Source organism: Condylura cristata, unplaced genomic scaffold (genome assembly GCF_000260355.1).
Source record: "Condylura cristata isolate star-nosed mole 26May11 unplaced genomic scaffold, ConCri1.0 scaffold00034, whole genome shotgun sequence".
Taxonomy (NCBI): Eukaryota; Metazoa; Chordata; class Mammalia; order Eulipotyphla; family Talpidae; genus Condylura; species Condylura cristata.
Genome location: NW_004567135.1, coordinates 2,878,208 through 2,890,875, shown reverse-complemented (window position 1 = coordinate 2,890,875; position 12,668 = coordinate 2,878,208). Strand labels below are relative to the sequence as shown.

The window sequence follows — 12,668 nt, the reverse complement described above, 5'->3', positions numbered from 1 at the left end:
AAGACTTAGGAGGACACACATTCAGTTTTATTTCAATCAAAAAACAACTTTCTTTTCCAACTGCTGCAAAGTGCATCTACAATTTTCTATTACAGATCCACTTTTAAAAGGTTTCCTGTGACATTACAGCAAGCCTCTCCCACCAACAGAGGAATATTCCCAAATTCTTCTGTAAGTAAAAATAAACTCCATTCCAGTAAATGGTAATACATGAAATTACAGTAAACCAGACACTTAGAAGGACAGCCAAGAAATCTTCCAACAGTTTATTAGAAAGAATGTAGACATTAAAAAAAAATCCCCACTGTCATGAACATAAAATTGAGGTTTTTTTAGCCGTCGTACAAGCTGAATCATAAAGAAATAAAAAAATCCAATAGTGTATTAACATTTTTTTCACTCGTTTGCCATACTGACAGTGCAAATACAAATTTGGTCTAAATGTACAGACTCTCAAGCAACAATATACAGCCTTTCTTCGTCCTCCATGCTAAGAGATGTAAAAGTTTAAGGGTCAAACAATACCAAATGTACAGGCTTCAACAACCACCTAAGTTAGGGCATTCACTAGGTTTAGCTAGGATACATCTGAACACTTGACAAGTGATCACTTAAGTACAATAATGTGAAGTAAATCTTTTAAAATAAAACTTTAGTGGAACAATCCTGAAGGATATATCAGAGGAATGATAGGTTATCAGTTTATGGTGTCAACCAATTTATCTCGGCCATTTTGAGTCCAGGTCTAAAATCTAAAATTTAGTTAGCTTTCCCTAAGGCCTGAACTTCCCTAGCATATCAGTTATCTATGTTATGAAGTAGAGGAGACTTAAGTGAAATGTTTTTGTCACAACTGCTGTACCAACTGCCTAGGACCTCAACAGTGTCGTGTAAATCTGGGAAATGTTCATGCATAAGGTTATTGCCTTAGCTGACTTAAAATTGCCCCATACAATGGTACATATCAACCCTTAGTGAAGCCTTTTAAAAAACAAACATGTTGAAAAATAGGTTAAAGGAGGCAAATACAGCATCTGCCTTTAGAGCTATCAACTCAGGAATTCTCTCAATCATGAAATCTTCAGCGAAGTTATTTTTCTTTCTCAAATTCTGGTGATGACAATACTCCTTTACTCCAGATCTGGCATTTCTGAAAGGATTTTGGAAAGATTAGTATGAAGTACAAAGGAATGAATAACCTACCAACTTCAAAATCTTAAAGGAAAAAATACCAACGATAGTTAAATAGATCCCTAACACATTAACTGGTTTTAACTATGAATCTCAAATCATGTAAATGTATGCTTTGGCTGTTTATTAGAGGTCATAAAGAAATAATCACTTTTCTTTCAATACTTGTAAAGAAGTTAACTTCTCTAGTTTGAGATTTTGATTCCTGTAGTGAAACCTTACGGTGTGAATATTTTTTTACAAAGGTACTTACTTTCATCATCACTGTCTTGTGAATCCTGCAGAAAGGAAAAATCAAAACAATCACTAAGTCAGACAAACGACCCTCCACCAACAGAACGGCTTGCTTTACAAAGCAGAAGCACTGTACTTTTAACAGAGCAGCAAAGTTGTGCTTTCACGAAGTTTGTGCATTTTAATCAATGAACTTAACAGGTTTACTTAAGATAGCCATAAGCACAGCCGAGTATCTTTCTATAAGAAATTTATCTTTCGGTAGAAATTGAACCCACTTTTGAAATTCCTTCCTATTAATCAGAGGGGTGTCTTGGTATAAATGGTTTTCTGCTCTCTTAAGTTTCAATGAAAATGAAAATGACATTCGGAATGTAAGAGACAATGACCTAGGCTAATCCTAGGCACTGAATTTCCAAGTCAGTACTTTCTAAAGGCTCTCTGAAGAGCACCGAACAACTTCGGAAGATATTAAAGGGCATGGGGGTGCTGGGAAGAGCGGGACAGCAGCTTTTCCTTTTACAGATTCATGTCTTTTTTTATCAGTTTACAGTCTGACCAAGCCTGTTATAATCCCACAATTAATTGAATGAGGCATGTGCTGACTGTCTACACAATGAGTTTTTGGATACCTGATCCCTGTAAGAATGGTCCACATGGGACAGTGGTCTTAGTGAATACCCATTCTTCAAAAAATGGATACAATAAAAGATGTTATCTATATCCCTTATCATTTTTAGAAAAATATCAAAAAACCGAAATGGCAAAAAGTCAATCTTGAATCTATACAAAACCACCTGCTCATACATGTTTTTCTTACTAAAGTAAACAGAGGAAAGAAATTATACACTTACATCATCTGCGCCATCTACTTCTGGCAAATCTACATCCTCATCACCACCCATGTTGTTCATCATCTATTTGAAATGTAAAAATTAGTTTTAAAATGATGGTAAATTAAACCCTAATTATTATGTTGCACACTTCAGAATGAACGTTCATAGATTTCTACAATTGAAGAAAGCAAAATAAACATTAAATATCCTTTCTGGAAAAGGTAAGCTTACAGGTAGTTTATATAAACTCCTGAAGACATGTAGGGAAATTAAGACTAAAACTGTGTCATCAAAGTTATTAATCTAGCAAAGTGTCTGTGATACAGAAATTAAAACACCAAAATCCTGAATAGCATTTTCCTATGATGGTTAAGGAGAAGAATGGGATCCATGTGTAGCGGTCAAGTTTTATCTTAAAATAAGTGGTATGTACATAATGTTATTCTCATTACAGTTTTATGTATTTGAAGAACCAATAAAATGGAGATGATTAAGGGCTTAAATATGGAATCAAGGTAAAAAAAAAAATCAGTAATTGAGCAAAAAAAATTAAAAAATTCTTGGAAGACATGGGATGCACTATAGGATATATTCTATATATGTAAATATATGTAAACATTCTTGCTTACATACAATACACCGAATGAACAATAGTGCATACTTAAATCAAGTACTAATTCCCCACCCTTAGTTGTTTCCAACCAGAAAGCTGTATTACTTAAAAGAGGTAGAAATTAACAAAGGCCAAGCAACTATTATCAGATGGAGAGGGACTTACTTCCCAATTTACAACTTTTCTGCAAAGGTTAAGTATTCTTTAACTGAGATATTTACATGACAATGCAATATTTTGTAAACCACAACCAAAAAAAAAAAGTGGGGGGGGAGATTTTGAAAATATGTTTACCAGGACTTTAAAATTAAAAAGGGCCTTAAAATGAAACGAATCAAATACTGGTATAACAACTGTAGGCAACCTAGCTTGAATTAGTAACTGGTAAAGATTGCTTAACTCTGAAGACACTGCTGAACACACCAAGCACAATTGCTAGGTGCAAAGGATACAATGGCAACAGAAACAGACTGAATGTATCCAGGAACAATTTAGGAAGTAAATCAGAGACAGCAACTAATGGTAGTAGCTCTGAGGTAATAGTCCTCTAAGAAGTTGTGATAATGTGATGAGGAGATTCCTATGAATACACTACCTTCCCTTTCCTCTTGAAATCAAGGTGCCAGAGTCATGTGTGACCAAGTACTTTTCCCCCATAGCAATATGTATCTGAGTGCCATCTTGGAAAAAAAGAATTACTAAGACCTTACTTTGATTTTGCTAATTAAAACATTCCTACCACACCAGTCACTCACTGTCCATAGCATAGGGTTCTGCCATTTAAAGGTTATTACTTGGTTCCAAAATGTACACCAGTTGTACTCATGCCAAAAAATCTGTTCCGTTGCTGGAATAAACTAGCTATGTTGACTTGACTATATGGTTTACTTTTGTCTTCATATAATTTCAGAAGACCAGTTTTTTTAAAAAACCATAAAAGAATATAAAATTCTAGCATTAAATGACCACTACTAAGATCTTACTTTGTTTTATGGCAAAATGGCGGTGAAAGCAAAATAATCATGGTCTTCAAAACCACTAGCATCTTTAAATTAAACTGACTACACAGGAATCTACTGGGAAGTGGGAAAATGCATTTAAAAGCACTTACCTCAGAGAAGCGATCAAAATTAGACATGTCTTCATCTGAATCATCTTCCCAGTCTTTCCAATTATTGAAATCCACACTAAGCCAATTAAGCTACAGACCAATGAAAACATGACTGTGTTAACACGCACTCACTGGCGGACTACATTTTTTGAACTGTATTCTTACTTACTAGTGAGGCATGGAATTAGCCCAAGAAAATAAACTAGAAAAATTAAGTGTAGTGAAATGCAGTAACAGTAACAATAGTAATAAAAAGGTTTCTAAGCAAAATCTTTCTTGATAGCTAAAGAATGAGTGACTAATCCAAATTTTGACTTTGTTAAAGAAGAACTGGGGTGTAGGCCACAGGTTTAGGGCTGGAGTTGAGAGTATTCACCAGAGACAAAGCGGGGAGCAGAAGGCAAGACAGGAGAGGTCTGCTGTGCCACATGTGGGCTAGCACCCTGGCTGGGGATTGAACTCAGGCCACATATGACAGCCCTGAGACTTAACCCCTAGCCCACCAAGCAGGCCCTCGTTTTAAATTAAAGCCAGCAAAATCTAAGTAGAGGAAAAACACTAAGTATACAAACTTTACTACCACTTAGATGAAATATAAACACCATATATTCTTTATGCCAAGCAAATGTGTATTTTATTACTTAAGATAAATATATTAAATTTTCAAAAAAAGAAAAAACAAACCAACCTTTGCCCTTTCTTTTGTTAACCTCGGCCATGACTGGCCAGACTCTCCTTTTCGTAAACAACATAAAATTGACCTGTCCGTTCTTTTATGCTTGGAATCCTAAAAACAAAAGCAAAAGCACTATCATACCATGTATCTCTCCAATAATGACTACAGAATACAAAGTAGCTTATACCCCCTCCCCAATTTCTCTTTCAGTTTCTCTAACTTCTGAAACACCCACAGAGATGTTACTAAAAAATTCAGTATCTATACAATTGCCAAAAAATTCCCATTTCCCTGTACAAGCTAATCAGACTAATACAACTTAAAAATGCTGCACAACATAAATACATCTCATTGGTCTCTACTGTTAAGAAAAACAGAATTAGTGCTTATTAAAAAGAGTACTTAAAGTGCGTCTACTTCCTCATGATTTTAAGTACGGATTAAAGCATCAAGAATACTTACATTTGGATCAATACAGTGAAAAAGATCAATTTCATTTAAGTGTTTAAAATTATCACTTCCTCCAAGACAACTGCATTAAAGAGAAAAAAAAGTGAGCTTCAAAAAGGAAAACAATTTCAACAAAACAGAAAAAAACACATGCCAAAGTTATTCAAATTGTCTAAAATAAACTTTTAGCCAATGATGTAAAATGGTACTTTACCTGAACGTAAGTTTGGATTTTTCAAAATTTACATTAACATCTTTACTGTCTTCAACACAAAATTCAATGAAGACATAGTCCCTTCGATCGTACCACTTTGCAGAAGCAGGTTGCCTATAAAAAGATAAATGCACACAAAATTAAGCTGGAACTTATTAACAGAGTATTCACATTGTCTCCGAAGTTCAGCATGTAAGTTAATGCATTACTCCACTAATTATTTTGATGCACTTTATTAAGTTACAAAAGGAAATTCTAGTTTTTACTCTAACAACTGAATTCCAAGTTAAAAGGCAAATGATATTGGTGCACTCCCTGGTGGCACAAGGGGGTAAGTCTTAGTACTACAAAGCTATCACAAGTTCAATCCCCAGGCAGCGAGTGATCCACCATGGTGCAGCAGACCGCTCCTGACTCCCCACTACTCCCCTCAGCAATGCATTTCAGTAGATCCACCTGTTCTGCTCCCCACTATGTCTCTGGTGAATTCTCTCACTGCCCCTACCCCTCTGGCCTGTATCCCAGGTTCTGTATGTATAAATAAATATTTTTAAAAAAACTAATATACTGGCCCTCCCTGATGGTGCAGCGGGTTAAAGCACAGCACTGAGAATCTAAAGCAGCTTCTGCATGAGTTCGATTCCCACCTGCCCCGGAGGTGACCACATGGCGTGGCAGACCTCTCCTGACCCGCCCGCTGCTCCCCTCAGCAGTGTGCTTCGTTGATCTGCCTGTTCTGTTCCCCACTCTGTCTCTGGTGAAGCCTCTCACCGCCCCTGAGCCTCTGGCCTGTACCCCAGTTCTGTATGCACAAATAAATAAATCTTTAAAAAAAAAAAAATAGTATACTATCAACTGAAAAACTAACATTTCTACTTTTTGCTAGGAACTGGGGGGTAGGGGAATAAAAGGTATGCAAATATAGTATGTCTTCTAAAAAAATTCTGACCTGCAGCTTATTTCTGAGTATATAAAGCAGTATTTTATCCCCCTGGGCAAACAAGTCTTCCTAACAAACTTAGGATTTTATATCGTGACACAAAAGAACTACTTTACAGCCTCATCTTTTTTGCCTATTCAAGTGTCCAATGTAGTTTATCAGAAGACCTACTTTAAAAATCATTCTTGGAGGTGGGGGCTACCCAGTGAGGCCTAATGTGCATTCTCTATTTGGGATATATCTACACTGGCTACCACATGATGTTCATCGGCAGTGCTGACAAGATTCTCTAACTCCAAGTACCTCTGAACTAAAAAGCAGTACAGTCCTTGCAAAGTCAGGTGGACAAAAGCATTCTGGAAGGTAGCCTGTAAGGAGTACAATGGGTACTTAACCAGAAAATACTTGTCAAATACCACTGAGAGCTAGGAACAAAATTAACTGATGCAATGAAGTGAGTCAGAAAGGTAAAACAAAATGCCAATGCCAACTTGAATTTGTAATAAACCGGCTGAAAAGAGAAAAAAAAACCTACACAAAACTCAGGACCAAAGTCAAAACTAGTTAAAAAAAAAAAAGTGCAGATATTACAATAGGATGTTGACATTAACAGACGTTTCTAAAAATCTCTTCGTCTTTAACCATTCCTATAAGTAAAGCTGAAAACCCCCTTTGAAGACTTAAGACTCATTTATATAAGGTCACTCAAAGGAAGTTATTAGGAACATCTCCTATACTGCTCTCATCTTCAATGCAGCTTTCATTGACAAATATGCGAACCATGAAAATTCTGTTTGTAAAAACAAATTAATTGTGGACAGAAAATGGCCATGCTGGTGCCTTCCTGGTAGCATTAAGGGGTTAAAGCACAGCACTTCAAAGTGAAAATCACTGCATCAGCATGGCAAATTCAATTACTTGCCTGGGAGGTGACCCACATGGCACAGCAGATCTCTCCTCTGTCTCACCTGCTGCTCCCTTTCAGCAGAGTTTCATTAGACCTGGCTGTTCTCCCAGCTCTTCTGGTGAATCCTCTTACCCATCCCCATGCACCTTTGGCTTATACCTCAGTTTTTATATAAATAAAAACTGATATAATAAAAAAATACATCTTTTAAGAAAAAGTGAACCGTGGGCCTCCCTGGTGGCTCAAGGGGTTAAGTCTCAGCACTATGAATCTACCCACAGCCACTGCAGCCTGAATTCAATCCCTGGCCAGGGAGTGACCCCCAGGGCGCAGCAGACCTCTCCTGTCTTCCCGCTGCTCCCCTCCAGCAGTGTATTCAGTCTATCTGCTTATTCTGCTCTCTACTTTCTCTCCGGTAAATCCTCTCACCACCGCCCCTACATATGCTGCTGGCCTACACCCCAACTCTTGTTACAAAAAGGTAGTTCTGAGAACTCCATAGGCCCCGCCACTTTTGTGAAGACATGACATGAAACTGGAACTCCACCCACTAGGCCCTTTCATCACCAGGTAACTAAACTGGTGCCCTGATGTTGGACTTGGATTTTCCTGTATAGTAAGCAATAAATTTCTACTGTTTATAAGCTACCCCTTCTGTGCTATTTTGCTACAAAAGCCTGAATAGAGTAAGACAAGCAGCAGAACTAAATGGAAAAAATTTACTAAAGAAAATTTCCCAGTTATAACTCTCTTGATAGTTTACGACATACATATTAAATATTAAATTTTAACAGACTATTAAAACTTCTCAAGCTTTATAAAATGGTAGGTAGGTCAGGAATATTTATACATAACTTGGGATGCTTGGCAGTTTAAGGTTGAAATAATAAGGTCTAGGTCACTGATATCGAAAATAACAATAGAAATTAGTTTACTTTATCCTGTAACTGAAGTAAACAATATTAGTTACAGTTATCACCCCTTTAGAACTTTGGAATTGTGTGAGAGAAAGGGAATTACATATGTAATATGTAATAAAATTCCACCACATATGGCTTGTCTAATGGAACACTACAGTCCAAGCTGCAACATCTTTTTCTCTCAGAAAACTTCTCTCAGAAGTTTTCATGATCAGATACGCCAAACCATCTCATAGCAAGACTAAAAGCCTGTATCTCAGATTTTAATAAAATACACACTTTAGATCAATCTCATGGAGATACACACACACGCCTACATATAAAAAATATGTTCATCCAGTAGAATTTCACATCATTTTTCATATTTTCCTCACAAACTTTACTACTTTTCTGTCATGATAGCATTCAGCCAGATTGGAAGTTTTATATATATATAAAAAAACAACTCATTATATACAAAAATGTGGTATTTTTAATATTTAAATTCTTACTCTAATCATTGGTAAAAACAAGGACACTATCGGGCCCTCCCTGGTGGCGCAGCGGGCTAAAGCACAGCACTAAGAAGCTAAAGCCACTTCAGCATGAGGTGATCCACATGGCCTGACCAGTCTGCTGTTCCCCTCAGCACTGTACTTTGTCAATCCACCTGTTCTGCTCCCCACCCTGTCTCTGGTGAAGCCTCTTACCACCCCTGCACCTCTGGCTTGTACCCCAGTTCTGTATGCAGAATAAACAAATCTTTAAAAAAAAAAAAAGACATTATCATTTAGTCATAAAATAGGTTTTCAACAAATACATACAAATAAATGTACAACAAAAACGGTAATAACATTTAAAAATAACCTTATGAGAGAGACTACAAACTGTAATACAAGGGAATGCTAATTAACAATCTACAGACAAATTAAAAATCTGTAAAGTTTACCTTCAATTAATGGCTTCACACAGAAATTAATCAAACAAAAAATGGGGGAAAAGAATAATTTTGAGCAGAAAGTCAACATTTTTATTAAAGGGGGGAGGAGGAATGCATGATAATCTTCCACAGTTAAGAGAAAGATCAGTCTGAACAAAACATAACCAGTAAGTTAAACCTCCTCAAAATAAGGAGCTTACAAGCAAGTCAAATATACTTGGAGAGTATATTACTTGGTAGGACTTCCTCTTCCAGCAAAGCTTCAACTAGCAGATAACGAGACATTATGACTTCTAGATGGCTAGAAGTTGAATTTATTGATCAACTACTCACCATAAATCTACTTTTCAACTAATATGAGATAAAGCTAATTTGTCTTATAACAGTATTTAAGGACCAAAGATCCAATTAATTCCAAGCCTCATTTTCCAGCGCCAGCATGTATCCAAGTCAGCAAGTCATTCAGTATCTGAACATGGTGTCAGAACTGTGTTGGATAGCCCTTAAGCTTACATTCAAGTTAGATAAAACCACTTTCCAAGAATTACATGTACATGCATGTGTAAGGTTTTGTGGTAAAGGGATCATGAGATTATTAGCTACAGGCTATCATTCTTAATATATAAACAGTAGTCTCTGGTTATTAGTAGTGAAAAGTAACATCTACATACTTAAACTTGTTAAGATACTAACACACACCCCATATTTGCTATTCAGAAGTAACTAATGATACTCCTATGAGTTCTTAACGAAGTTTGATTTGGTGTGAATTAAAAAAATCACTGAATTCTAAGAACAATAGAAAATCAGAAAACTAGCTTTTAACTAGAGTTCAATTGTAAATTATCTTCTAAGTTTAGGAATAAAGCATTTCTAGTAGGTGGACAGTTTCTTAAAAACTAAATAAATGAATCTTTTATATACATCTCAAAAGTATCTTCAAATATCAAAGAATCATAGAAAAAATACGTTAAAAACAAGTCAGTGGCAAAGTTATAAAATTCAACATTACTGATTTTTAGAAACTGTCAAATGTTTTGTCACTTCACAAAAGGTTATCTGTTAAATCTATTTCATTGTATTAAGTGAGAAATTATATGGAAACTTGCTAAAATTATGAAATTTGGCTGTAATATTACACTACTTAAAGTTCTAGGTTCATAGAGCAGTTTTTCCTTTAAAATTATGGAAAGCCAGGCCCTCCCTGGTGGTGCAACAGGTTCAAGCCCAGCACTATGAAGCAAACTTATCCACAGCCACAGCAGCTGGAGTTTGATAGGCAGCCAGGGAGTGACCCACATGGCACAGAAAACCAATCTGGTCTCCCCGCTGCTCCCCTCAGCAGTGTATTTCAGTAGATCTGCTTGTCCTGCTCCCCACTGTCTCTGGTGAATCTCTTACCCCCGGAACCTCTGGCCTGTACCCAAGTTCTTATGTGAGTGCATAAGTAAATAAAATCATGGAAAGCCTCACCTATAAACGGCTTAAACAATCTCATATACATACTATTTGCTCAAAGAAACCCCAAAATAGGCTTCTCTTATCTTCAGATCTATGTCAATTGTACTTTGAAAAACTTCCTGAAAACTGACCTGAAGATACATACTTGCCTTAATTCCCAAACTATGTGCCAAAGTGCATCCAAGAGGAAGTCATGATATTCTAAATTTGAAAGAAAGCTAGCGACACTCAACTTTGGTCAAGAAATCACCAAATGGGTCAGTTCCAAAAGCAGACTGAACTACAGCCCTCTCCATTAAGATTCATCTTCGAAAAGCAGGACTTTTGGTGATTGCTATGATGAAAAAATATAATCAACGAGTTCAGATAAGTATCCAATCTGATTTCAGGGGCTAAGAAACCAGTGTCCCAAAATACATACACATTTCCTTTAATTTATGTGTATTTTTCAAAGTTATTAAAATAAAATACTTGTTTGTACCAAACCACCTCATAAAGAAAACTGCTTTTGGTCTAGCAACTTCATTAAAAAACCCCAAAACACACCAACACAACTAAGGCACCAAGGGGTGAAACTGAGGTCTGTGAGCCTTTTGCTACTTCAGCCGGTAATCCCCACTCTAAAATATAGAGGTGGAAAGTGTTTGTTCTCCCCCTCCCCTCAAAACCTAGGCACCTTTCTTTCAAATACCTCTATGACCTTCCCACTTTTCCATTTTTGTGCATATATCCTTCTACCGTACCCAAAGTAGATAAAACAGTGTTTCCTGGGCGTCTCTGGTGGCACAGGGGTTAAAGACATCACCGTCATGTATCTCCAGCATGAATTCCATCCAGGCCTGCCAGGGAGTGACCGTGACCGCTGCTTCCCTCAACAGTGTTTCAGTAGATCCTTTCCTTCTGCTCCCCACTCTGTATCTGGTGAATCTTCTCAACACCCCCTCCTTCCCACACCTCTGGGCTACACCCCAGGCTCTTATATGCATTAACAAATAAAATCTTTAAAAGTAATTAAAAACATGGGCCTTCCCTGGTGGTGCACCGGATTAAAGTGGAACACTATGGGTCTGTCTGCAGCCACTGCAATTCACTGGCCAGGGAGAAATCCACAGGGCGCAGCAGACCTGTCCTGTCTCCCCGCTGCTCCGCTCAGCAGTGTATTTCAGTAGATCTGCCTGTTCTGCTCCCCACTCTCTCTGGTGAATCCTCTCACCCCCTGCACCTCTGGCCTGTACCCCAGTTCTTGTATGCATAAATAAATAAAATCTTTAAACAAACAAAAAAACCACTGACACAAAGATAATTAAGGCGCTAAGTTGGAAAAGACCCTGACATAAATAAAAACACTCTAGCAAGAAGGGGTGGTTATATAAGATTAACAGAAAATTCACAATAGCACAGTTGGTTTTGGAATATAGCACCAGGTCACACTGCTCAAGATACAGCTGAAAGTTAATGGCATCATCCTAGAAAACCAAAAGTTCAAAGGTATCCTAAGAAAGCAAGTAGTCAGCTTTCATTTAATTAAGTTTTAACTAAACACACTTTGATTTTGTGCAGCAACATACACTAGATGAAACAGTTCTGTTTAAGAACTCAAATGAAAAAAGCACAATCTTAGGTGTTTATGTTAGGCTGATTTTTAAACAGTTGATACTACGAAAAAATATTTTGTGTGTGAAAATCATTAGCCACCTAAGACCCTAAATAAGTTTCTAAAATTTTAAAAGCAGAAAATACAATTAAACAGAAGAATTTTAATTAACAATACATAATGGTCTGCACTCCAGTGATTTGCCCCTTCCAATTTCTACTGCCTTCTAGTTAAAGTCTAACTAAGCATTGAAAAGAAAGGAGGGGGGGTTCTAGTTGCCAGGTTACAGCGTTTGGAAATCAACAATGAACAAAGGCCATCCTCAGTTTCTCTTCCTAAACTTATAGAAATTAACCACATACTATGCATTCACTACAATTTGTTTTAGAGGCTAAAACTTCCTTTCCTTTAAGAATTCAATCCTAAAGAGCAGAGTGATTGACAAAGTAAGATATTAACCAACGTTAGCAATAATCCCACTAAGTTTCTGGGCAACTTATTAAGGAAAAAGAATGACATCAAATTGCCCCAAATTAAGCAAAATAGTTTCCTTTACATTTATTGTCAGTGGGCACAACTTAGAAACAATTATGAAAAGTAAA

At 36.8% G+C, this 12,668-nt stretch overlaps 1 protein-coding gene across 1 annotated transcript; it reads right to left on the bottom strand.

The window, feature by feature from the left end:
* Window positions 1-5,465, bottom strand: PTGES3 (prostaglandin E synthase 3 (cytosolic); the record flags this gene model as incomplete). Its single annotated transcript, XM_012732638.1, has 7 exons — window positions 1-1,150; window positions 1,445-1,469; window positions 2,280-2,342; window positions 3,986-4,075; window positions 4,674-4,772; window positions 5,124-5,193; window positions 5,326-5,465. Coding segments are annotated over 7 exons (507 nt in total), but the record flags the coding sequence as incomplete, so codon positions are not given.
* Between the last annotated feature and the right edge of the window lie 7,203 nt (window positions 5,466-12,668).